The sequence below is a fragment of the Amblyomma mixtum genome, chromosome 3 (assembly GCF_055824585.1).
Source record: "Amblyomma mixtum isolate Tamu chromosome 3, ASM5582458v1, whole genome shotgun sequence".
NCBI classification, from domain to species: domain Eukaryota; kingdom Metazoa; phylum Arthropoda; class Arachnida; order Ixodida; family Ixodidae; genus Amblyomma; species Amblyomma mixtum.
Window position 1 is genome coordinate 224,511,017 of NC_143014.1, and position 25,434 is coordinate 224,536,450.

Consider the following 25,434-nt stretch of genomic DNA (forward strand, 5'->3'; position numbering starts at 1 on the left):
GCGCTACAAATGCCAATTACTTTTTTATTGTTTGCTATTTTTGCGTTATAGCAGCTCAACTTTATTCGTTTTACCAGCACTACAGAGTTCATCATTAAAACAATATGAATTCTGCCTTAATATTTCCTTAATATGATTCTGCCTTAATACTAGAATTTTACTTACTCATCTGCCTTTTGAAGTTCACATTGTGAAACAGGTGACAGCAATGTTTACGTAACTACGAAAAGGACGCTGTTTTCGGCGTCAGGTAAAGATGGCGGCGGATCTGAAGGTGGTGCTTGCAGCCTTACTGAGAGAGATTTCTGAGAGGGGTTCTTGCGATAACTTAGCTGAAGTGAAAACGATCTTGAGTGCTACGCGCGCAGAAAATGTTTACAACGTATCGAAAGACCTGGATCTCAGCCCCTTGTTCAACTGCCTGAACTCGTTCAGCGGGTAAGTATGTGTGCTTCTCTTTCGATGCTATTCTTTATACTTTTTGAGTCTACTATCTGTGTAAAAAGGCTGAGTTTCACGAAAGAAAAGTTGAGTGAAAACTAGAGCGAGAGAAAAAAGCCTTATTCAGATGTCTGTACCGATTCTTGGCGTCAAACGAGCCTAAGGAACCGGTATCCAAAGTCAGCTGTGTTTTGACGTTGGCCCAAGCGAGTTTGTCGTAAGGAGTCAAAAAGAGAGGCCCATTTGCGCGCTTGCTATTCGACTAAGCGTTTGCCTTAAAAACGTTGGAATGTCGTGGAACGCAGTGTGGGGAGCGTCGGGTAGCGGCCTGTCTCTCCTTATGGACTTTGCACAGCAATGAATACATCCGGTATGCAGGGCGGCTCTCGCATGTACGATGTAGTCGTTCGTTTGTCTCCTTCTTTGGTGCTCGTACATCGCGTCAACGCCGTTCTTATTTGCGGTCAGCTTGTGTAAGAGCTTTTTTTCAAGCTGTCGGGTGCACTGAAGCTACGAAAGAGCGCAAAAAAGAAAACAGAGGCAGTCCGCAGAGTCCGATAAATCAAATAGTGTCTTTCCTGTGGTCTGCATCTTGACATATCAGCGCGAGGCCGTTTCGAATCATTGTCCTTTCTAATTTCGCAGGCCATGTGATGAGCTTTACCTCACATATTTATATGTTCACTCAGTATTTAGTAGCCTTGGAAAACTTGGTGCGATTTGCACTCCTTGACAGATATTAGTTTGGGTTTAAAAAAGAAATAAGAAAAAACTCCTTGACAGTCAGAACAGATTAAATCAGCTGACAGAGGCCTATTTTTGCGCAGGCTTCTTTATATTTTTTTTTGTAGCCAACACTTTCACCGCAGTGTACTGAGTAAGTTGGTTTGTGTGTGGGTGTTTTCTTCGCCTATTGTGGCTAGTACTCCATAGTGTCCCTTGAGAGGATTGCAGGAGGAGTTCTATGCTTTTCGTCCCAGTGGGGGCTTGGGTATTTACCAAGTTCCAGCTTTTGCATTGAAGCTCTGGTATGTGGAGGATATCTTCTCCGAGCTCAAATTTAGCACTGGCGTAAACCGACGCTTATACTCCATCTCACAAGTTGTCCGCAGCATTGTGAAAAGCTACAGCTCCTTTTGTTGTATTGGTACTGCAGGAACATTACTAAATATTTGAACGTAGTTGAACTGTTTTTTAAACAATTATTGCAATGATTGGAAAGGTAGTTATGTCTTTTTTTTTTTAAAGTATTATTGGAATCAAATGAAATGCAAACAACGGAGCCCTTGGCCAGTAGTCCATTTTACACCGTCTACCTGTTGTCATCAGAGATAGGCACTCTGTCCTGTTTTTGCACTAGTTTTGTTTGTTTTCTTTGATGTTCGATTTCTCGTCTTGCCACTGGAGCGTCAGATTTTTGGTGGCGGTGTGCCGATATAGTTATGGTCGCTGCCAGAAGCAAGCGATTCGGCAGCGGCCCCGTTGGACACCAACTGCAACCCGATCGCTCTTTTTCACTGTTTGCATCGCAATCGGATGCTGGTAACAGGCGATGATAGAAGCGTAATCAAAGCGCTGCAGGTCAAGGAGCTAACGCACTCGCTTCACCCACGTGAGCTAGAACCGCTGCCGCAAGCAAAGCCGCGCTGCGCAGTTTACATTTGGTGGAAAGTATGAATGTGGCGCTGCAGGTTCTGCCATCGGTGGGACTTTGGTTGCGACCAAGGTTCTCCCTGGCAGCCTTTTGCAATTAAGAGAGCTGCCACCTGACACGGTGGGCAGGTTGCTAGGTGTATAGGCAGGTCATCCACCACCTGGTAGGGAGGTGAGCAGCCTGCCATAAAGCAGCCTTCAGAAATGAGGTTCTTGGTGATGATGGCAGGAAAGGGGCGGTTGTGGCGTGTGCTGTAATCTCTCTCTGGGGCGAGGAAATGGTCGCCGCACACAATAGCTTAATGCGGACCATTCCCATCGTGTCCATTCCATAGTGACCATTCCTATAATGGCTATTTGCACACTGAAAAGGTGCAAAAATTTAAACATAGTTGACAGCATAAATTGGAAGTGTGAGTGGTGAAGCGTGTGGGTCCTGATTCAGGCTCTGTTGCCTTTGCTCTGGCCTTCACAGTCTACACAGAATGATGTTTGAGATTTGGAGCTCATTTTGGGGTGCAAGGCGTTGAAACAGACAGCCTTCCTTCTCTGGGCGCCTTGTTTCAGTGAATTACCTTCAAAATAGTTATTTTTATCGACCAAAAGTTTGTTTAGTTACTTGCCTAACTAGAGGTTAGATGAAGCAGCTCTGACTGCTTAGAGGCTGCTGAACAAATTCACCCAACAGGTGATGAGCAACTTTGTTGAGAAAAGTTTTGTAGATAGCTGTTAGCAATCCGAGTACTGCAAAAGGGCCCATGCATTGATTGTGAGCATATTTTTTACTGGGTGGTAAGGCTGCTCTTTTCTTTACTGCGATCCTTCCTTATTTATGTCTGCCTCACATGAAACATTGTTTGAGGAATGATGAGTGTTGATTTGTGTGGTTCAAGTGGTGGGACTTTGCTCTGCTGCTCATCTTCCTGTCTTCTTTTGTGGATCGACTTTTTAGTCGTGACATTGTTGTTTTCTTTTTCAGGGATACCTTGAATGAACTCAGTGAGCTGCTTGGGAAACTGCTTGATGCATTTCCACCAGCAGCTCTGCTTGCTGCCCATAAGCAGCATTTTGTGGCAGCACTTGGCAGTTCTCATGCCACACTCAAGGCAGTCATCTTACGCCAGGTGGGCAGTCAGAGAAAATTTGCGATTTCTAGTGTATGCCTCCTTTTTTTTTGTTTGCTCATTCTTTGCCTTTTGAAGGTTCAATTGGATGATGCCATTGCCCTAATTGGACACCTATGACTAGTGAAGCCGCCTGTGCAAACTGAGAGCTACCATTAATCATTGTATATCAGAAAAAATGAAATGCTAGATGTTAGGGGCTCTGCCTCAATGCAGACTTGCAAACACTGCAAATGAGATAGTGCCAACAGTCTGCTATAGTTAAGAAAAAGAGAGCTGGAATAGTGAAACCTCACTTCTTTATTTGCAATTAGTTTTGCTGCTGAGGCACTTGTAAGTAACTTGATTGTGTTGGCATCAACCAGGATCTAGTGTGCTGGCTTTTTTGTTTGGGCATAGTCGTTTCCTAGTGACCCCGTATTCATCCAGAAACCCTTTTTATAACCCTCTTCAGCTCATTAGGTCTTCGTCTGTGACTGCAGCATCCACCATGCTTACTTTTAATTAAAAGGTGCATGTATTATTGCCTTACGCACATCTCTGCTTGGTTATGTTTGTTTTGTTGTAATGTACTTACATGATGTAGCTTATTGAACGGTGTGTCTGCTACTAGCCAAGAGAATTTAATCTATAAGCCATGAAAAGTTTCTAAATGGCATTTTCTGGTGAGCCTTAGAGAAATTAAGAAGTGTGCCTCTTGAGAAACAAGTAACAATTGTCTTGCTGCTGTAACACTGTTAATTCATCCCAGAAGGCATATGTGGTCTGCCTGGAAAGCTTCTGACTTTGTTCGCCTGAATGCTGCTTCATCTAATGGTGTGATGCTGAAGTAAACTTGAAGCTGCTCAATCCTGGCTGGAGATCGGTCTAATTGGACCATTTTTTTATTGCTGCATAACGAAACGGATCGGCTTCGAAATCTGTCATCTCATCATTATGCATTTCCTCATTACACTGACCCACACCGAAAACCTAGACTTCGCTCGCCGTGGTGGCTCAGTGGTTAGAGTGCTCGGCTACTGAGCCGGAGTACCCGGGTTCGAGCCCGACCGCGTTGGCCGCGTTTCGATGGAGGCGGAACACAAGAGGCGCCCGTGTACTGTGCGATGTCAGTGCACGTTAAAGATCCCCAGGTGGTCGAAATTATTCCGGAGACCTCCACTACGGCACCTCTTTCTCTCTTTCTTCTTTCACTCCCACCTTCCTCCTCCCCTTACGGCGCGGTTCAGGTGTTCACCGAGATATGTGAGACAGTTACTGCGCCATTTCATTGTAATACCACTGTTGGTGGACATCAAAAAATCAGGTGAATCATGTCAACTAGTGAAGTGATAACTGAATTCTAATAGTCAGCTTTTTAACTATTACCGATAGGCACCTGATTACAATTAGCGAATTGTAGCCGGCCATTAGTAATAGCCATATCAGTTTTTAAAACTCCAAAAACGTGATTACGTTTGCTACTGTGGCTCAACAAATTTGGGCCACTTCTTGAACCTACTGGGAAGAATGATCCTACAGCTCAGACCAAAGTCTTAATTGTGAGATTGCCTTAGTTGCTGACAAAGCATCCCACTGAGTGTTCGTGAACATTTGTGTCTTATCATGCATCAGTGTGAATAATATTGTGTTGATTTTTAATTTCGAAGTAGAAAGGCTCGTTTGATATTATACCATACTTACCTCCAGTGTAACCTTTTTGTGGCAGGTACTTAGAGCATAGACAAATAAGGCGATGCAGAAGGGTTCTTTGTTTATGTTGTATTTGGTGTTTAGTTTTTATCCTAGTTACAATGCAACTACAGTAGCCAGATTTTTTTTTTATTGCAAGAATTCTACAGCACAGTGCTGTCCACAGGCTGTCGACAGAGTTGGCCGTCTATGGGCCTATATTGTGTGTACACTTCTCTCGACTTTTAGTGTGTTAGCATTAGAATGCCCCTTGTCGCAAAAAGTGTCCGACGTTGGTGTGTGAAGCGTCGGTTGGCAGGAAGCAGAGTGGAGAGACGGGAAGTCCCCCTCCACTCTCAGAGAATAGGGGGAGGAAGAGAATGTGGGAGGGACACCGTGGTCTCCATTCAGAGTCGAGGGGTGGGGAGAGTGGAGAGGGGTATGTATGGGTGTATGTATCATCTCAGTTCTGTGGTTGCAATTTTCACAGCACCAGGGATTTCAGGTGGTGGTTGAATTTTTTGCTCCAAAATTTTGTGCTCTGTTCAATGCAGCTCATCCGGTGTGCAAAGGACAATGCAACATTGTGCCAGCTCGCTCGTGACCATCGCATCCTTGAGTCGATTTTGCGGCTTCTCGGTGGCGAGGACCTCTGGTCATCCAAGCAGAGTGCCATTCTGCTGAAGCAGATGATACGTGAAAAAGAAGTACTAAGTGCCATGTTGCATCCTCCTGTGGCACATGTTCTCGACAGTGTCATGGACCATGGTGATGTGTGCCGCTTTAGAGTGTTTGAGGTAAGCTGATTTGGGCTCTCTGGTGCCTGAGTTGTCTTAGCACAAGATGTTTGCAGGCTTAGCAAACTTTGTGTTGTGTTCTGTGAGGCTTGCCTTAAATAGAAATATTATACATTGTGGTCTGAAGGGTGCTTCATTTTGTTTGTTATTACAAAGGCTAACAGTGAACAGAATGAAGTACTGTACAGACAACAGTGCATATTTTTATATAATTCTGTAGCGTAGGGTGCTTTGTCATGTTAACTTGTCACGAGCTTTTCAGAGCACATTAACATTTTTACTTGCATTGATTGTGCTTCAGTTGAACATAGACACCTTGTGTCCTGATACAACTGAGTTGTATGTCACAAGGGCCATGATATTACGTGGCGGCCAGCCGAAGAATAAGGCGCGATGAACGATGAACAAAAGATGATTTAATGGCCGCTGGCCTAGTGCGAGCACTCTGTCTCACGCCACTGCCAGCTTCGTCTTCTTCGTCACAATATCTACTTTCTGTAGCTTGTCTCTCGACAGTCTTTGAAGCATTTTTGTGCTCATTCATGACAAACCTGATGATGACTCCATGGCCATGCGGCATTGGTTTTATTGCTCATGACGTGAAGTTCGATGTCATGGGCAGACTTCAGTTCTTTGTTTTTTTAGCAGTATTCGTTTTAAGTGATAATTTAACCTGATTGCAAGTAAGCAAACAAGAAATATTAGTGCTGTAATTGGGAGGTTTAAAACATATCTAAGCTCTAGAACTTACTGCATACTTAAGAAGCATACCCTCATGCTGTGTAGGGGATGGTACTCTTAAATTCCATTCTAGCATAGCAAAATTAACATATGGCAGGCACTAAGGAACCATCGCTCTGTAATTTCAGTGCTTCTCAAGTGTGGTGGCGTCTGTTAAAAGCCTTTCCAGCTTTCCCAATTTTATTGGGGATATACAGCTCTTTAAATATGCTTAATGCAGGTCTTTGTGGATGTGGCCAAGGCTTCTCCTGAAATCCTCGAACGACTTTCTGAGAGCGGCCACATGGAGAGACTCCTGAAGGAAATGGACAAGAATGACGTTCTGGTTCAGCTGAATGCACTGGAAGTGCTGACTGAACTTGTGTCTTGTAGTCATGGTCTGGATTACCTCGAGCGCACTGGCATCATATCTAAACTCCGCCAGAAGGCACTCAACATTAGCTCTGACCCCCTTGGCACCTTTCTCGGCCCAGGTTTGTGCTTTTTCAGCTTCTCTTTTGCAGCTCTGTGCTGGTGAGCTTTGTGTCTAGCTTTGCCTTACAGGATGTGCATTTTGTTGCAGGGAATGTCGCTAATAATAACACAGGTTAAAATTTATCTACTGATGGTTATTCCTGATATATGCTCTGTTTCATACTTAGCGTCCAATGCTGCCAAAGCTAGCATACCCATTCACGCTGGCCATGTCCGCACCCGGAAAGCAGGTTGTCATAAGTCCAAAGTAGAAACAGGTATCTTTCATTGTGACAGAGTTTGAGTACCATGACTGGCAACATCCTGAACTTCATTTTACCTCTTAGCAAGTTTTCGTTCCCATCTCACTGAGACCTCAAGTGACTTGCGGCAGTGATACATGGCAGGCACGCGTATTCGCTCTAACTTCATTTTTGCCCCAAAAGTAGTTCGCCAGCAAGGAAAATTGTAATCAAAGGGTTCAGTAACTGACGCCTGACTCCTCTGACTGTGATTTTCTCTGCCTAGCACATCATTTTATACTGCTCAACGTTTCTGTCTAGCCTCACTGAACCTTGGAAAAGTGATGCACGGCGGAGCGATGTGGTTTTGTGGGTGCGCTACTTGCACAGTTTCTACAATGTTGCCCACTACGTGTGAAACGCAATGTAGCAGTGAAAATTGGCATGGTTTATTCAAGCATATTTGTGCTAATGCAACCTGTGTAAGGTTGGTGTAAATAGGATTGCAATCCTGGACATTCAAAGCAGTGAGGTGAAGGTGAAGTCAGCTGTGTGCATAAGAAAAGAATTTAAAAATGCTATTAGTTTCCTGAAACCTATATGTCATGGTTTTGTTTGGAATAGCTGGGTATGCATGCACTTGTGAAATGTTAGCACATTGAGTTACGGGCATAAATCTACAAATGCACACCAAGAAAGAGAATTAACATAGGCAACTCCTGAGATTAAAGTAGTATTATGTGTTGTGATTATGGCTCTTGACTGATATCATATGATACTAAGCCATACCTTTGTTAAAAAATTTTTGATTTTGGTGCTGCTCAGTTCTGCGCTATTGTTACCATTGGGAACTAGATGTATTTTTGGCCGATTTGGCACTGTTTAAATTTCTGCAAGCCGTTCATTTTCTGCTAGAATTGTATTGTGCATAGCCTTTGCAGATGGGAGCACACTGTTATGTGCAGATCTTCATTCACCTAGTAACCATGACTCGCATTTTGTGATTGGCATGATTAATTTGGACTGCAGATGTGCACCATTCATTCTGTTGTGAAGTTGTAAGTTAGCCAATTTCTGCATTGGTTGGGATGCATTGTTGGGGACAAAAGTCACCAGGAAATGTGAGTAGCAATTGATAAAGGTGGAGAAATCACTGTTTTCACTGCAGTTACTTGCATAAATTACCACATTCAACCATAATTGAGGGTGTGAGAGGCAGGGGTGAGTTGCTGCTTCATTAGTCATAATAAGTTACAGTGCGCATTCTGCATTGTAGATAGAATTTTATCGCTTGCACGTGTCATTTTGTCAACTTTTGGTGTATAGGCTTCATAGCTAGTATTCATACCAACATGCAAGTGTATGGCCTTCAGCATAAGAAGCACCATCCCTTGGTAATGACTGCAGTTAACAATGAGATGCACTTTCTGTGATAGGCAAGCTTAGCTGCTCACTAGTGTGTGTCAGTCCTATCTTGAATATCACGGACAACACACATTGATGCTCTGTGTTTGAATGGTGATTGTGCTCTGACAGTCTTATTGACTTGGAGTAGGTGTTAGCTTCGGTTAGCTGTAGCAGAAAAAAAAAAAACACTGTGCTTGTTGAATAGGGCTAGTAGATAACTTTGTGGTAAATGGCTGAAGCACATTCTGTGACATTTTCATGTGTCATATTTTTTCACACTGAATGTTGAGGGCTCACCAGTTGAGTCATGCTTATGAACTGTTGAATTGTGTTTTGAGCAGCACTGCAGACAAGCTGGAAGAGCCTGCCATTGAGCAGTCAAACTCGTCTAGCACAGTGTGTATGCATAACCTTACTTATGACGGCAATGGTTGCCATAAAATAGTGCAGACTGTGGTGAAGGCCATGTATGTATTGTTGTTAACAGTTCTGACTTGTTTTTTTATGATTGAGGTTAGTGAGGTTGCTTTGCAGCCAAAGGCAAATAAATGCTCATTGTAAATACTATTTTTGTTAAATGGACACAAATTTTGGTTGCATGCTTTCTTTTTTGTCATGGTTGTAAGACATTACCATACATGTGTCATGAAGTGGTAGTTGTCTAACGACCACTACATAATTTGTAATTTACTTTATAAATTAATTTATAAATTTAATTTATAAATTTAATTTATAAACAATGATGATGACATAAAAGTTTAGTACCGTGTGAAGCATGAGAAAAACTGTAGTGTTATTGCTGCTTCTTCATTTGTTCTCATCCCAGCTCTTGAAGCAGGCTGGTTGTAGTGTTGTATAGTGAATTAAAATGATGAAGCAGCGATTAGTCAAAGTTGTTTTATGCCTCACGTGACCTATGCTGACCTTTGTTGTCATAGTATCATGTGATGATCCATGTATACTAATGTTTTACGCATCATCTTACCACCGGCTGACCTCTCCCCCTTTTCCTCTCATTAAAATTCCTTTATTACAAAGCAGAATACACACAACCATAACTTTTGTGCCTATACTCCTTTAAGAAATGACTTCAGATTTCACTCGTGTATGATAAATTCTTACAAGCGAGAAGTATTTGTCGCTTTGATTCCAGTAATGTTGTGGCCTATTATAAATTATAGGTTTGTCACTTGGCTATTGTCCAAATAGAGTTTTAAAATTTCTACAAAAAGGAAAGAGCACTTGTTTAGTTTTGTGCATCAGTAGTTAAGGATTAGTCTGTGTTTTGCCACATCCAAAAGTGTAAAAATGTTGTTGACATTCTTTCAGGAGTGCTCAAGTTTTTTGGCAGCATGGGTGTGACAAGCCCTCAGCGGCTGCTGCTAGACTACCCCCAGGTGTTAGGCTTTATCTTTGAAAGTGTGCAGAGTGATGTGCCAACATGCCAGGTGGTTGCTACTGAAACAGTTGGCATCATTAGCTCCACTATTCAAGGCAAACGAGTCCTTCAGTCTCATGGTGGGTATTGCTGCAAATTCTCTTAGGTCCTCACCATTGTTTAACTTAATTTCGCCATCGTTTCGCTGGTCTTGGTCAGCTCAAAATGGGGCTCCAGATTTCATGCATGGTTTGTGTGCATGCTGGTCATGCTTTGAAGATACGAGAAGGACCGCTAAAAAAAGCAACTGCTACCTTAAGTTAGCACTAGTTACTGGTTACTACAGCGCCTTCATTAAAACATGACTGCACAGAGCTGCAACTTAATTGTTAACCTAAGTTATTAGTTTGGCCATTGATGTGACAATAGATGCCACATACTGGTCCTGTGCCACCTGGTCAAGAAGCGTTTTCTGGTAGGCTAGTTGGTGATTGAAGTTCATTTTTGAACTGTGGAAAGAACACACGCACACAGCACAAATGTAGACTTCCAACTATTTATATTAGTTGAGAGACTTCTTTTTTGTTGAAACATGGAACTAACCTGACTTAATAGAGACATCTGCAAAGTAGCTTCCAACAGAATGACGACAACCAGGCATGATAAGTAGGCAGCGCGAGGAATGCGCACATTTTGGATTATGAAGTATGTAGCATTTTCTGTCAATGCTTCCAGGACACACGCCATGATGAACTATACAGCTTTTGTGAGTTTTGCCTCATCTTGCTGCAGGATTTAAGTGGCATTTAAATTAGAAAGTTTGAGCAGGCATGCTTCAAGTAGTTCGGATCCTAAATGGTTTGTTGGGTTTCACGTTGCATCGGGGCATGTACGCTTTGAGGTATACCGGGTGTTTCAGCGAACACTTTTTTTCTAAAAATAGACACTTGGAAATAGAAAGACAACCTTTGAGGAACTAGCTGTCAGCCACAGCGGACATCAGTTACAATTAAAGTAATTGTAATTACATAGCTAATTAACTAAGAAATCAGTCATTAACTTTTAAGTTGACACAAACTGGTGGCTAGTGCCGATGGGAAGTTGAAAGCCATGTACAAGATGATGCTATATCAGTTTTTGAAGCAAAAAAAAAAAAAGCCGTTCTTCGAAGCTGTGGAGCATGAGGAATTCTTTTTGTCTGATAAAATCGAAACTAAGCGCATTAGGCATGTAAAAAGCCCAGTGCAAATGCAGCGTCTACTGATGACGTGTTGCAGTGTCCACAGCACTCAATTCGAACTGCATGTGCTGTTGTACCTTGTCATGCACATTCTTTTGCTGCGGTGCTTGGTGCAAGGAAAAAACTGGCTGTGGCTTAGCTTGGTTAAGCCTGGTAATTGCGAAGCAATATGATAGGTTCCGCTATTCCAAGCGGAACCTATCCAAGCGGATGCCGCCTGTTTGAGGCGGCATCTGACAGGCTTGACGAGAGGAGCGAACCGGCGTTGGTGCCTACCAGCCTCGCGCTGCGACGGCGCGAGATGGGGCCCCGTTTTTTTACACAGATGGTATGACATACTCCGCGCGCGGCGCCCCTGGTGACAGGAGCAGGAGTTAGGCCGCCGTTGGTGCCTACCAGCCTCGTGCTGCGACGGTGCGAGATGGGGCCCCGTTTTTACACAGATGGTATGACATCATGCCAAAGGTCATGCCAAAGGTCAAGTGGTGCCTACCATCGCCTCGCCCTGGAACGGGCTGAGGTGGTAGCTAAAGTAGTATTGCTTTGCAATAAAAGGATAGTCATCGCCAATTGCGGGGTCATTATTTTTGAGAGGGAGGGACCAAAAGAAAGTACAAGCTATGGTACAATGGAACAGGCAGTTCAGATTTGGTGCTGTAGTCGTTGCTAAATGTTGTCGCATTTGCACTGGGCTTCTTGTGTGCCTCATGCGCTCAGTTTTGATTTTGTCTGGAAAAAAATTCTGGATTTCCTCACGTTGCAGAGCTTTAGAGAATAACTTTTTATTAGTTTAAAAACTGATATGGCATTATCTTGTCCGTGGCTTTGAGCTCTCCATTGGCACTGGCCATTAGACTATGCTAAGTTAACTCCTTTGTACCATGGGGAAAATGGCCATTTTCTAAAGGTTTCAGTACATTGTTTTTTCTGTTAAAACTATTGCATTCAATATTTATTGCAGTACCCAAAAGCAGAGCTGAATAAAGGTGCTTTCTATTCATATAAGTTTAAACAACAAATTGCAAGTTGCAACAAAAAATTTTATGTGCTAAAAACGACATTTTACGAAAAAATTGAACAAAACTTGCAAAGACATGCTTGTATTTAAAAAGAAAGAAAGGTTAAAAATTTTCTAAAATTTGCAAAATGTTTTCTGCTCTATTGGCCACTATCTGCAAAAAAAAAAAAAAATCATTTCTATCTTAAATAGTATTCATGCTACAAAACAATAACTGAAAACCCTATAGTTGTACATCGGAGCGCGGCTGCCTGTGTTTCAGGCTGGTTTCCATCATAACCGATGTGAAAACTGAATCATCTTCAGCGTCTTGCAACATTTTCAGGCTCATTGTTGCACAGGTCGACGATTAAATCAGTCGCAGACGAAACGGAGTCCTGAGATTTGCTATGTTTTAGAGCGCGTGGCGCGCATGTGGAGGCTGCCAAGCGACTTTGATGGTACCGCATCTTCTGAGTGTGTCCAAAAAATGCCGTTTCATAGGGGCAAAAAAAAAACTATATGGTAAACAAAACTTTAGTTCTCCAGCTACAAGCCAGATGCGTTATAGTGCGTGTAAGCAACGCGGAAGGCTCCGAAGTCGAGCGGCGAAGGCGTCATCTGCGGGCAACATGGCGGACAATGAGCGCAGGTCCGCGTCTTCATTTCTTCTCAGCAAGTTAGAAAGTGCCCCCTCGCGGGACAAAAGAAAGCTACATCGGAAACAAAACTTTTGTTCATTGCCTACAAGCTGTATCTGCAGCGTGGTCATTAGCAACACAGAAAGTTCTGAAATCGGAGCATGAAATAATCGTTAGCCCACTAACGATGCTCAATGGGTGCGGTAGGGAAAGAGTTAAAGGTCAGTGACTGGATTTTTGTTAATTACCAACTTAACTAGAATGTTTTTATAGTAACTGACATCTGCCGTGGCTTACAGTTGATTTCTGAAAAAGTTTGTATTTCGAACTGCCTACTTTAAGAGTTTTTGAAAGTGTTCACTGAAATCGCTGGTGTACTTCATTGGAAAGCCACTTAGTAATTTTATTTTCCTTTGATTTGTTGGCTCACTGTAATACACGTTCACTGGTTCGTTCAAAAACTACACTAAGGCATAATTTTGCACATCAGACTTCTTCTAGTTGTTACTTTTCCTTGAGGAAATCTTATTAATGTGTTCACTATTATATGGTTCAAAAGACAACGAAGAAAGAACAGGATGCGATTTGTATGTTTCTGTGTTGCCCTTTTCTATATTTTATTCATTATAATAATGAACCTGTACCAAGTCACTCAGAACACCGCTCTTTCCAGTAATTCCTGGTACCAGTATCACATCATTTGGTAATAATAGTGAAGTGGTAGCACATAAATCGTTAAAACTAGGTGCTGAGTGTGGGTCAGGTTAGTTGGAATGAAATATGAAACCATGGGCCACTGAAAATATGTGTTTGTACCATTATGCTTAAGTTCTCTTCAGTGACATTCCATAGTAGATTGCAAAGTGTGACACCATGTTTGCTTGCGAGCAAAGCGGGTACCGCTGATTGTGCATTCTAATTTCAGAGGCTCAGATGAGTCGCTACCTCAAGACTCTGAGGCAGAACATTGAAAGTGGAAAGGTTGATTTTAAGGTGCGCTACCTTGGTGCCCTGTCTAATGTTCTACACATACAGGTAAGTCTTCATGGAAAAGAGGATGATGGCAAAGAATGAAAGAACTGTCAGGCGCTTTGCCCTCTCCTCTTGAGGTGGTGCATTTCTTGAACCGCATGACTTGGATTTCCATACATCACATGGTGACAGTGTAGTTTCTTTGGCCAGCTAATGAATGTGGCAGTGCTTTATTCTTTTAGGTGAGAAGGTGATTACATGATCACATAGGGGTGGTGTCCCTCAATTTTCTGTTATGACAGACATTGTGCTAGTATTATTACCATAAATACCACCGCACCTAGCCAGTGCAGCTACAGCTATGAAATGTTGCATGCTAAAAAGCTAATTTTGTGTTCATCTGCATGCCTTCAGATAGCTGACCTAGAAGCACGTTAGTGCAGTAGAACCCCATTATGATGAAATCGCTCGAACCAGCATAAATCTTCACTATATCTGTTGTTGGTGATGGCATGGCTCCGAGGATGCTGCCTGGTAACTAATTGACTACTACTTACTGAATACATGGTGTATATATTTATAAAAGGAGCAGTCGCATAGCTTCCATCCTGCTCTTATTGTCCGTTTATGGGATAGTTATTATCATTATTATTTTTTTTTCAGTTGTATCACAGTTTGTCTTATGATGGCATTGATTTAGTTTGTCTTCTGGGGGTACTGCATTTACATGAATACAACGCAGGTGCTCATGCAAAGCTTTGCATGGGCACGGCGTTGTCTTCTGCGGCATCAGTGTTATTTGTGAGGCAGTTAACAAATACGCATGACACAGTCAAGCACGGTAAACCCACCCACTTCTTGCCGCCATTGCCTCACGCTTTGTGCTGCCCAGTACTGTGAACTTGCACCTTTTTCTTCCCTTTTCTGCTCCTCACTACACTTTTACTGTCTTTCCTGCCTAAGTGGCCTGCGCCGCCTTCTTCCTACATTTCTAGCCAGCTTTACTTTTTTTTTTCCCCTTCCCCCGCATGCGCCTAATTTTGGTGGCATGTTTTCTTGTTTGCAATGATACGTAAGACATTACTATTCATGGATTACCATGTGGTATTCGCCTGTGGCCGGTAAATTATTTATAATCGAATTTTTATCTCCTGGTGTTTCGATTTTGGTTTCAACATCTCTGCGACATTCCAGTAGGTCACAAGAGGCATAGAAAAACTGCAGTATAATCACTCCTTCTTCATTCGTTGTCATTCCGCTCGTGAGGCAGGCTGGCTTTAATGTTGTGGTGAATTAAAAGTATGAAGCAGCGATTATACCATAGTTTCATATGCCTCGCCTGACCAATGCACAGCTTTGACATCACAGCCATCATTCGGCTGTTGAAACCGAAACGGCATGAGAAATAAATTACATTATAAATAACTTAGTGGTCGTAGTGGAATGCCACTTGGTAATGCACGTGCACTAATGCCTTGCGCATCATTGCCTTGTATGGTTTACTGACGGGGAATCGGAAATATTTTGTTGTGGCGGAAATTTCACCGTTGTGGCATTCGCTGTAGCGGGGTTTCACTGTAACTGTTTATTAAAAGTGTCCTTACTTGAACAAAAAAAAAAAAATAATGCACACTCTTTGGAAGGCAAAATGGGACCTCAATTTTCCCTTACTATGTCCAAGTTTACTAGCAGGGTTCTACTGTATGAACATTTAAGATCTTCATAAGGAAAAATAAGCTTCACCTGCTAGCTTATTTTAAATGTAGTGATATCATTTGCGGGTTAGGATTTCATGCTGGTCGCACTTAGCTGTTCTGTCACTACAGGAGGTTGCTGTATCAGAAAACTGAGAGGCTTTCACATCAATCAAGGCAGCAACAGAACTTAATGCTCTCATAGTGATAGTAGCTGTATATGGTAACTGTGCTGGTGTAAACAGTGTTGCTGTCCCTGTCATAGTGGTAAGCTGTTACTGAGAACTCGCGCGTTGATGTGCTGGCCAATGAGGATGTTGTCTAGGGGGCCTAGGGCATACCTGTTCTGTGTATTTGTACTGTAGAACACTAAAACAATGTCATGGGATTGAACCCTGGCTGAAGCAGCCACATTTCGATGGAGGCAAAACACACAAATATGCGCGCTATGTGATGCCAGTGCACTTCAAAGATCCCCAGGCGGTTGAAATTAACCTTGGACCCACCACTACGGTGTTCTTCATAGCCCACAGGCAGATTGGGAACATTAAACCCCAAATACCACCACACTCTACTGCCGTAAGCATTATGCAGGCAGGGGAGGCAGGTGCTTTAATAATGCACGCTTATAGTCGTGCGGTCCAGGCGAACATTGAGCCATAACGATCATGTAAGTCGGGCAGTAAACACACTCGAAAGTGGGCTATCTGTCGTAGTGATGCGTCAGGGCTTGGGAGTGGGCACTCTTGTTGGGGGTGTGGTACAGCCATCGCTGCCCCGTTTCTGACCTGAGGAAATGCGGAAATGTTTTTTATTGTTAATTATTTCTTATTAAGTGGGAAGTAACACCTGAAGGCTGCTTAAAACTTTTCGGCATCTGCCTGAGATGTGTTAGAAACTCTGTGACACAAATTGCAAAAGTTTCAACCGTAGTACGACCTCAATGCGAACATGGCTTCTCTCTGCACTTTGCATCTTTTTGAGTACGGGTAAACTTTCTATATGCATGTGTGCTTCTTCCGCCTGTGGTCTTTGTGGTTGTAGCAGTTCACCTCTTGTTTGCTTCTGTTGCCTCCCTTGTCTTGTATGAGTGAAGTGTTTTGTTATAAAACATTGTTACTCTTTCAAGCTGAGACACACAGGCACAAGTAATCTGAGAGCTTTTCTGTGCTCATTTGCTTCCTGGCCCTACTTATCTGTACTCAGACTGGGTGCTTACAGTGTCATACGTAGGATTGTCAGGCTGGGTTATGAAGCACACTGCCACTACGGTGGCTCAGTGGTTATGACGCTCGGCTGCTGACTTGGAAGACGCGGGCTCAATCCCAGCCACAGCGGTCGAATTTCGATGGAGGCGAAATTCTAGAGGCCCGCGTACTGTGTGGTGTCAGTGCACATTAAAGAACCCCAGGTGGTCGAAATATCCGGAGCCCTCCACTACGGCGTCCCTCATAGCGCGAGTCGCTTTGGGACGTTAAACCCCCATAAACCAGGTATTTCTTTCCTGCTAGCTATATCTTCCACTCTGAAATAAAACATGTTGTGGGGCAGAATTTGTTGTTCCACATCAGGTGTGAATTTTTATACGATTAATGCTATTGCATTACCCCTTTGTGCTCATCTTGAGGGAAGTGGTTCCTATTTCTTTAAGGCCATTAACAACAAGATCAAAGGTTACATTGAGGCTTTGTGTGTCTCAGTCGCCCATGATGCAGTGCATTTTGTTTTTGTTTTTTTCAGACTGTACAGTGGCTTTCATGCAACGCTTTGAGACGTCGTATAACGATGGTTCTATCGTGCCTTATATTAAACAGATTTCTGAGTGCATTGACGTCCATTTGCAGGACAGCAGCTGTGTGGACCTGGAACGCTTGACTGAGCACTGGTTTGGCCTCCTAGGGCAGGAGCCCATGAAAATGCTGCTCAGCCTGTGTCGGCAGCCTTTTCCCGAGCTGCGATGTGCGGCTCTGGCTGTGGTGGCGGAGATTGCACGCACGGCTTGGGGTCAGGCGATGCTCTCTGTGCAGCCAGGCTTCCTCGAGTACCTGCTGGATCGATCCACTGAGGCTGACAAGCAGGGCAAGGAGGCCAAGTTTGCCATTGTGGCTTGCCTGGCTCAGGCACCACCCCGTGGTTTCGCTGCTGACGACTGGCAGCGCATCCGGAGTGTCTACCATGAGGGTCCCTTCTATGTGGCGGCAGATGCGGCTGTCACCTTTGAAGGGCTGTCTTGAAGCCCATCTCTCTCATGGTAAGTGTGGCAGCCAGCAGTCAACTGTTGGGCCAGGTTTGCCTGAGACTATACCATTGAGTGAAATATGGTTCCTATAGCCCTTAGCTTTGCTTTTTACATTAAAAGTTGTGGTGGAAAGTGGGGATGAACAGCTGGCCATTCAGTCCTGTGATTAAGCAACTAATGCCTCAGTTGCTATTTAGTTTTTAATCATATTGCCTCGTGTTGTGCTCACCAGATCAAAGCGTGGCAGTATAATTGGTGTAAGCTACAGGAGCCAATGAACTCAGTGTGCCACAGTAAAACCACGCATGCACATGTCATGCGGGTATCTTTTCTGTGCTCAAGTAATATGTCTTCTAATTCAGCAGCATATCAAGTGCAATTAATATTTTCCTTTGCTGGAAACACACTCAGACAGTGGCAAAAAAAAATGTGACAGAAAATTTGTAGCTGTTTTTTAAATGCCCAGTATGCTAGAGAACTTGAAATTTTCAGCTGAGTTTCAGCTGAACTGCGTAATACAGCCATGTGTGCTGTTGAGACAGTCGAAAGGAGTACCGTTTTTATCCTGGAGGAAGGGGAACTCAGGAGAGGCCCTGCCCATACTTCGCCTTGTCCTCTCTTCGTGCCACACACTATGGTAGCTCAGTCTGAGGCTGTGATGCTGAGCCAAAGGTTTTAGGGTGAATCCTGGCCATGCTGGCTGCATTTTGGTGGGAGTGAAGTGCAAAAATGCTTGTGTATTGAGAATGAGTTCCTTGTTGAGCCCCGGGTAGTCGGAGTTAATCCAGAGCCCTTCACTACACTGTTCCCCATAGCCCACAGTGTTACTTTGGCACATAAAGCAATCAGGCTTTATGTTTGCCTTGTCCCTGGGATGAACATAAAGGATGGTGTCCAGCCTTTGTGTTAAGTGTAGAGCCCGAGGGTTTTGATTTTGGGATATGCTGTGTAGTTTGTGATGCATTGTCGCCATTCCACATCTCTTGAAGGCAAAAGGAACTCTTGTTTCTCACGCCTCCAAAAGTTAGGATTTCTGCAGATGCTACTAGAGCCGCACTACACGGCTTTGAAGCAAGCCTGTTCGGCTTTAAATTTGACAAAGACTATCTTGAGCATGCCAGGCTTGTTTTGCTGATCAGTTGCAGATACATGTAAACTGTCATTCTCTTTAAATTAACTGCGCATGCCAGACTTGGGTAGTCTTGGTGTTCCTCCGATCTTCTGAGCTTGCCAAGCGTGCCAAGCCTGTACTGCTGAGGTGTCATCTAAATAAACCAGGCAGCCTGGCGTCTCATCATTTTTAGCGTAGCACTGCTACCATGCTTGATGCTGATTACGACACGCAGATGGTGACAATAGGCGTAGCTGTAGCCAGACAACCTAGCTTCTTTTCTTGCATTTCTTCACTCTCCTCTGTGCCACTTCTCTCTTTCGTTCGTTCTTTTCTTGTCATCGTCCATTGCTTTAGCCAGGTGTTAAGATTACAGTGGGACTTTTTTAGCTCTTTGCAATACTGTTAAAAAATTGATAGTGATGGTGTGGTGGATGCTGCTTTCACTGGGTGTCTGTTGAGGTATTATACATTTTATTATACTCTTACTTTTTATCATACTTTTTTAGCACTTTACATCCCTGTTAAGAAAATGGCGGTGGCGGTCTGGTGGATGTTGCTTAGCCTGGGTGCCTGCTACGCCTGTGGATGCAAGATAAGGAGGGATTGGCTTTGGTTATTTCAGCGATTAGGCACCTTGTGTTGAGTGATGAATAATTATTATTTTTATTAACGATGTTAATCTGCGTGCTGCAACTGCAATCTTGAAAGCTACTACTGACTAGTGTCAAGTGCGCTTCACACAACCTCCCTAAGCAATATAATAGGTCTTGAGATATTCTCTTATCGACTGTGTGCCTTTTCCCACCTGATTCCAAAACAGGGCGCTCAGAGAGTGCTGGAAGTCCCACCCACAGTAGGTAATGCACTGGGGACTGAGAAGTCTGTGAGAACACCCATCATTCACAAATGTGCACCTGCACTTCACCACAGCCAGCTGTGAGGGCAACACACAGGAGCTTGAGCTGCATCATCACTGCTACCATGGGTGGTGTGTGCTTATGGTATTTCGTTATTTTGTGAGCATAGGGGGCGTGTTGGCCTGATGCTAACATTTCCTTGCAGGGGTGGGACAGCGGTGCCAATTGCACCATTTTGATGCAAATGCAATCCTCTGTGCCATGCTGTGCCAGAAGCATTAAATTGACTGAAATTGCACTAAGCTGCACCAAATGCCACGCGAGCGCGACACCTTTCTTTGCTCAGTGTATTAGGGTGTTTTGTTTTTCACAGCAGTAAGTAAATATTTCAAATTTTCAATAATTTATGAATAGCGCTTGCTGGTCGATTTGATCCGCACCACGCTTTAATTATTAGAAACATTTGAACCCTCGTAATATTCTGCAATTACATTATTTTTGTTTATCTTAACTCGCGGTTAGCCATCCCCGATCCTAGACGGCGCTCACTAGTTGCAGCAACTCGTGTCACTCTTCTCTCGTGGAATTGGCAGCCAGCCCGAGGGCGCTAGCAGGTCAGAAAATGAGGTGCAGCACCACGCAGCATGTCATAGCGTTGGGCCTCCACGCAGTCCACGAGTGGTGATGAATGTGTCAGCAAAGGAAGTGAACAAGTGCCAGTGCTGCAGTCATTTTTGATCACTGTACCATGAGAGACTCAGCGCGGAAACACATTCTGGGAAGATAGCGGAGCGGGTGAAGCTACGACACGCGTGCGCACCTGCAGTCGGTTCGCGGTGTCCGCTTTCATCCTCTACAGTTTTCATACATTAGAACTCAGGAACTGTGTGTTTTCAGCAGCAGGGGTCACGAAAAGACTGGAGGACAAAAACAAAAGCTTTGGAGTCTGACACCTGCAGTTTCACGTCGTACAGCGCGACTCGCGTGCTGCATTATTCCACAATCGCCGTTATGCCTTCAGGTGTTTCGTGGGAGCATGGAAAAAATGGTCTTGCACGTTTTTTAACCCCAAGTTTCCGCTCTTTGTTTTCCGAGGCATCTTTTTGCATTTTTTTCATGCCTCTTTGAGCTTGGTAGCAGTCTATGATGCTATTAAAGAAATATTTCGCAACCTTAACAAGGCTTCAGGATTGCGTGAGCTCTCATGTGAGCAGTAATTGAGTCATATATGTGCAGTGAAAAACCAGACATTTTCACTGAGCACAGTAGTGTTACCCTACGAATTGTTTTCAGGTTATTACCCTGCAGAGTAAAGTTTACACTATCACGACTCTGATTCCTTCCACTTTTTTTATTATTTAATGCCTGGTAGGCCATTCGTAGACATTATAACGGCAATGAGTGAAATCAAATTTTTGTGGAGTGCATCTTTCTTTTTATGGCTGTGTTTTGCGAAAAGCATTCTTTCTTTAAGGCTGCTTGTATTGTTTGTGTTTACCGATATTCGAAATTATTCAACATAGTATTTGTAACCTGAAGTTTGATACTCGCACGCCCCAAAGTTCTCACTCGTAAAAATAAACCTGAGTCGCAATTCAGAGGCCATCGCTTCTTTTTGAATGCCTCCTTTCTTGGTGTGCCCAGCCATCATTTTTTTTTTAAAGCGGACGCTGTCCTCACATAGCTTCACAGCCGGGAATGTATGCAGTGCACATCATCTGGAACCGCGTGGAGTACTGAGCTGTGCAGAGAAAAGCGAGAAGCATGCTTTGCAGTATTTGAGCACAGAAGTTGGCTGGCTCATAGCGTATTGCGCAGCATGACCTCGGTAGTAGTTCAGACCGCACTGACCTTTGGATGACTTATTCCGAACTTTTACACGCCACATTTCTATATCTCCAAATCTTCTCACAAGAACCTTTTGAGTGAAGTGGTGATAAACAAAGCACTTATTTATTGTGCAGGACCGCCACGGTGGCTCAGTGGTTATGGCACTCGGCTGCTGACCTGAAATACGATTTTGACCGCAGCGGTCAAATTTCGATCGAGGCGAAATTCTAGAGGCCTGTGTACTGTGCGATGTCAGTGCACGTTAAAGATCCCCAGGTGGTCGAAGTTTCTGGAGCCCTTCACTACAGCGCCCTCGCAGTCTGAGTCACTTTGGGACTTTAAACCCCCATAAACCATTATTTATTGTGCAGCATGAAAGCTTTTAACCACGCCATTATTTAGAGACACACTAGTTTGTTTTAACAAGGAGTTATTGTGTTGGTGATCTCAAGTTTTCTACTCCATAGCTGCTCCAAAACCTATTGGCTATCCCACCCCTGTCTTAGGTAAGAAAGGTGGCCAAGAATTTTATTTATTTAAAAGGAAATTATTTTTACTCTAGAGAAAGAAACAATCACCCATTTAACATATTGTGTTTCCTTTCACTGTAGTAAATTGTTTTTTTTTTCGCTGTTTCCATGGGAGTCCCACTAAGGAGACTTGAGGGGAGGCAGCCGATCCATCAGTTTTTATTTAACCGCCCACAGGGCTCACTAGAGTTGCACAAGGCCTCCTGCCTCTTACGCTCTTCACATTGTTCCCGCTCAAACCATACCTGCGTGAAAGTAGATAAAATCAACCGAGATCTCTGGCTCGGTGGCCACCGCTGTACAGAGGGCTTAAAAAGTGACAGCACTAGCGCTCTGCATTTTTGTGTGGGACACATGAGACTTTTGTCACTTCTTGAGTACTGCCTTGGATCGAGTGTTTCTTGGCTGGCAATAACAATGGCAGTGAACCTTAATAAATGCTTGAATGGTGGAGAAAATAATGTTTTTCGGACTGTCACTAAAGCCATAGAATTGCTGTTTTTATCTTTGAGGAACTGCTGTTCCAAGGTTAGCATTAAAAAAAGAAGGGAGCGGCAGTCATAGATAAGCTACCAATAAACAAATAAGCTACAAATAAGTTGCCAGTTAGCAGCCTACCAGCTGCTGACTAACTACCTCATGGAGCACATAAACAAGCCCATTGCTAATGTGATTGTCACGATTGTTGATGGTGAACACGAAACATGGGATGCCATCCTGCTAATTGCAGTCATTGCCTGATGACACTTGTGTGGGTCAGTAAACAATGGTGGTGCCAAGCTAAGCAACCAGCTTGCCCAAAAGCTCGCTTTACAAATGATGGTGCCATTCAAACCTCTCCGTAGCAAGGAACTTAAGACCACACTTGGCGCTTCTGCGAAGTGTCATTGATTAAGAATTGTGACGTTGCCGCCTATAACAGTATGCAGAAGAGGGCCGACAGCTTGCCCGGTTGCATATAAAACGCTAACGGCAAATTGATGCTGAATGCAACAATTCAACAAATCTACAATGATGTGACAGAGAATAGAAGTTAGGTGACTGCGTGTGTGTAGGCACCTGTCAAGAACAAAGGAGTGACAGCAGTAGCACAGCCCAACTGTAAACAGTTTTGATGTGTGCTAGGTTGACATAATTAACAGCCACTTAAAACCAACGTGCTTATTTGAATGGACAGTCGCACACTTGAGGATTTAAAGGTGTTTAATTTTTTTCTTGACTTTTTCACATCAAAAGCTGAACATTTTGTGAATATTCTGAGGTCGTTACACACAGCTATGTGACTGCAAGGAAAGCACCTACCATGATCCTTGAGAAGCCACATAGTAAATTGCAGCAGTGGAACAGAAAGGACCTCAAGCATCCAGGAGCATTCTGGTATGCTTCGACTGTTTTCGTGGCATTGAATGGCTACCATCAAATTGTGCTTGAACCAGGACAGGTATTTGTGCACCTTCACTGGAAAAATGTGTCGCTGCTGCCGCCAAGGGCAGGATTAGCTGTCTGATTAAATGCCTTGCCTTCTGTGACGCGCTTGAGTGGAATGAACCTAGCCAGCTGACTCCAGTTGATCCCACTCCGTCACTATTCCTATGGACACATTGCAGAAATCTGGAGGCCAGCTAACCTGCAGAACAAAACTCCTTCATCATGGCAGTTGTACCTGTTTTGAGGGCAGAAATTAGGTGTAGTGCTGAAGATTTGTGGAGTTGGAGAAAAGTTGCGCATCTCTCCTGCGCGCTTCTGCCATGTGTTGTGATAAAGAGATTAAAAGGTAGCTCCGGGGGTTTTTTGATAATTTTGGTGCAGCTGAGCCAAGCTGCTGTTGATCGCAACGTGCATGGGGGGCATATGGCTTGCTATAGGAAGTATGCACTCAAGCCACAGCTGCCGCCATTTCGGCGTACATGGAACATGGCCAAAAGTAGCACAGCATGTGCAATGAGCTTATTGCCATATGCTCTGGCCTGCATCGCTGAAGCTGCACGCTGTGCGCAAAAATGGCGTCCATTACTTCACGTGAATACCTCTATACAAGTCTCCTGCACTGCCCCAACTTGGCCTGCAGGACGAGTCATGCCACCATTATGGGAGTTTTTGCTTTGCGGGGTAGCCGACTTCCAGATTTCTGCAATCCGTCTTTGGTGAGATCTATTGAAGACGGATGTGCGCTTCTGCACATGCACATCTGAGTTGCGTCAGGCCCACGGAAGACACAGATTGCATTTTCAAAGCTAGAGAAAGTGACCACGTTGCTTTCCACGTTGGTAAGAATAGGTTGTCTCCGTCCGCACACAATTCCACAGAAACCCTCACGTTTTGACCTTTCATCTTTACCCCAGCTGTAGTCTATACTTAGCAGGTCCATTACAGAGCACGTCATGAGCTGGTCAACCAATCATGCTCGCCATCGCTGCGAGAAAGATTCCGCCAGGGTGGTAGCTCTCAGTATGGAGGGGGAGGGAGTGAAGAAAAACCGCGGTTTTTCTTCACTCTTCACTTTTTCTTCACTGAGGGTGGTAGCTCTCAGTATGGAGGGGGAGGGAGTTGAAGAAAAACCGCGGTTTTTAATTTAAAAAAAATCACTGTTTGGGTGAGGGGCTTAATCTGTTGCCAAGGCATTATAACAACATGTTCACTAAATTTTGTTTGTTGTGTAGAGTATCTAATTGTAACATCTGTGATGTGCATCATGCAGTAATGAGAATCCTTCTGATCATCACTTGCTTTAGAAGATAACTATTTTTTCCTTTTTTGTGACCTTCACGTCCCTGGATAATAATGTACACCTTTGAGTTTTTGTATGCTAAAACCCTGCATTCACTCCCAGACTTTCAACAATATCTTTTCTTCGTTTCAGGGAAAACCTCAAATTCCACTGTGATTTTGAACTCCACTTGATGGTTTAGGCTTGCTGTCTACAGCTCCTTCTCACAACTAGTGGTGCACTAAACGGTCGATCAAGATATCTCTGCAAAATTGTGTCACTGAACAACATCACCGACAAATAAAGAGGCCGTGTCCTGTCTGAAAATATGGCAGTGTGGTTCTGTGTCTTAGTCATATTTGACACTTTTTCTTTTGTAGATGTGTTTACACAGGTGTCTGAATAAAATACAAGATTGTAAATCATGTGCTGAAGGCTTTGGTGCGACCACTTCCAGAATGGACTCAAGGTAAGAAATTATTGCACAACTAATTTCCATTGATAACACCATGAAATGAAAAAAAAAAGCAAATACATTCTCCTATAAGCTTTCCTTAAAGGCTGGTTCACATAAAAGCGACTGAGCGGTCAAGCAGCGCGTCGCAGCGAAAAATATTCAACTTGTTGGAACCTCGTCGCTCTGGCCGCTCGAGCAGCTGCGACATGTTGAAACAGGTTTTTGTGTGGCGGCGGCAGCAATCGCAAG

The 25,434-nt window shown here is 43.7% G+C and overlaps 1 protein-coding gene across 1 annotated transcript; it reads left to right on the forward strand.

Moving 5' to 3' along the window:
- The first annotated feature begins 193 nt into the window (after window positions 1–193).
- On the forward strand, window positions 194–25,062 carry LOC149353834 (26S proteasome non-ATPase regulatory subunit 5). The gene is made up of 8 exons (XM_089582884.1): window positions 194–438; window positions 3,074–3,218; window positions 5,444–5,686; window positions 6,648–6,900; window positions 9,859–10,047; window positions 13,711–13,820; window positions 17,296–17,702; window positions 24,882–25,062. Exons 1-7 carry the CDS (start codon window positions 257–259, stop codon window positions 17,683–17,685), a joined length of 1,512 nt encoding a protein of 503 aa, XP_089439010.1. The 5' UTR covers window positions 194–256; the 3' UTR covers window positions 17,686–17,702; window positions 24,882–25,062.
- The last annotated feature ends 372 nt before the right edge of the window (window positions 25,063–25,434 follow it).

What these genes read in the sequence shown, in the direction of transcription:
- LOC149353834 (XM_089582884.1), top strand. Translation starts at nt 257, where the DNA reads ATGGCGGCGGATCTGAAGGTGGTGCTTGCAGCCTTACTGAGAGAGATT. An exon ending in TGGCACCTTTCTCGGCCCAG is followed by an intron (nt 6,901 to 9,858) that starts GTTTGTGCTTTT and finishes ACATTCTTTCAG; the next exon opens with GAGTGCTCAAGTTTTTTGGC. An exon ending in ACGAGTCCTTCAGTCTCATG is followed by an intron (nt 10,048 to 13,710) that starts GTGGGTATTGCT and finishes TTCTAATTTCAG; the next exon opens with AGGCTCAGATGAGTCGCTAC.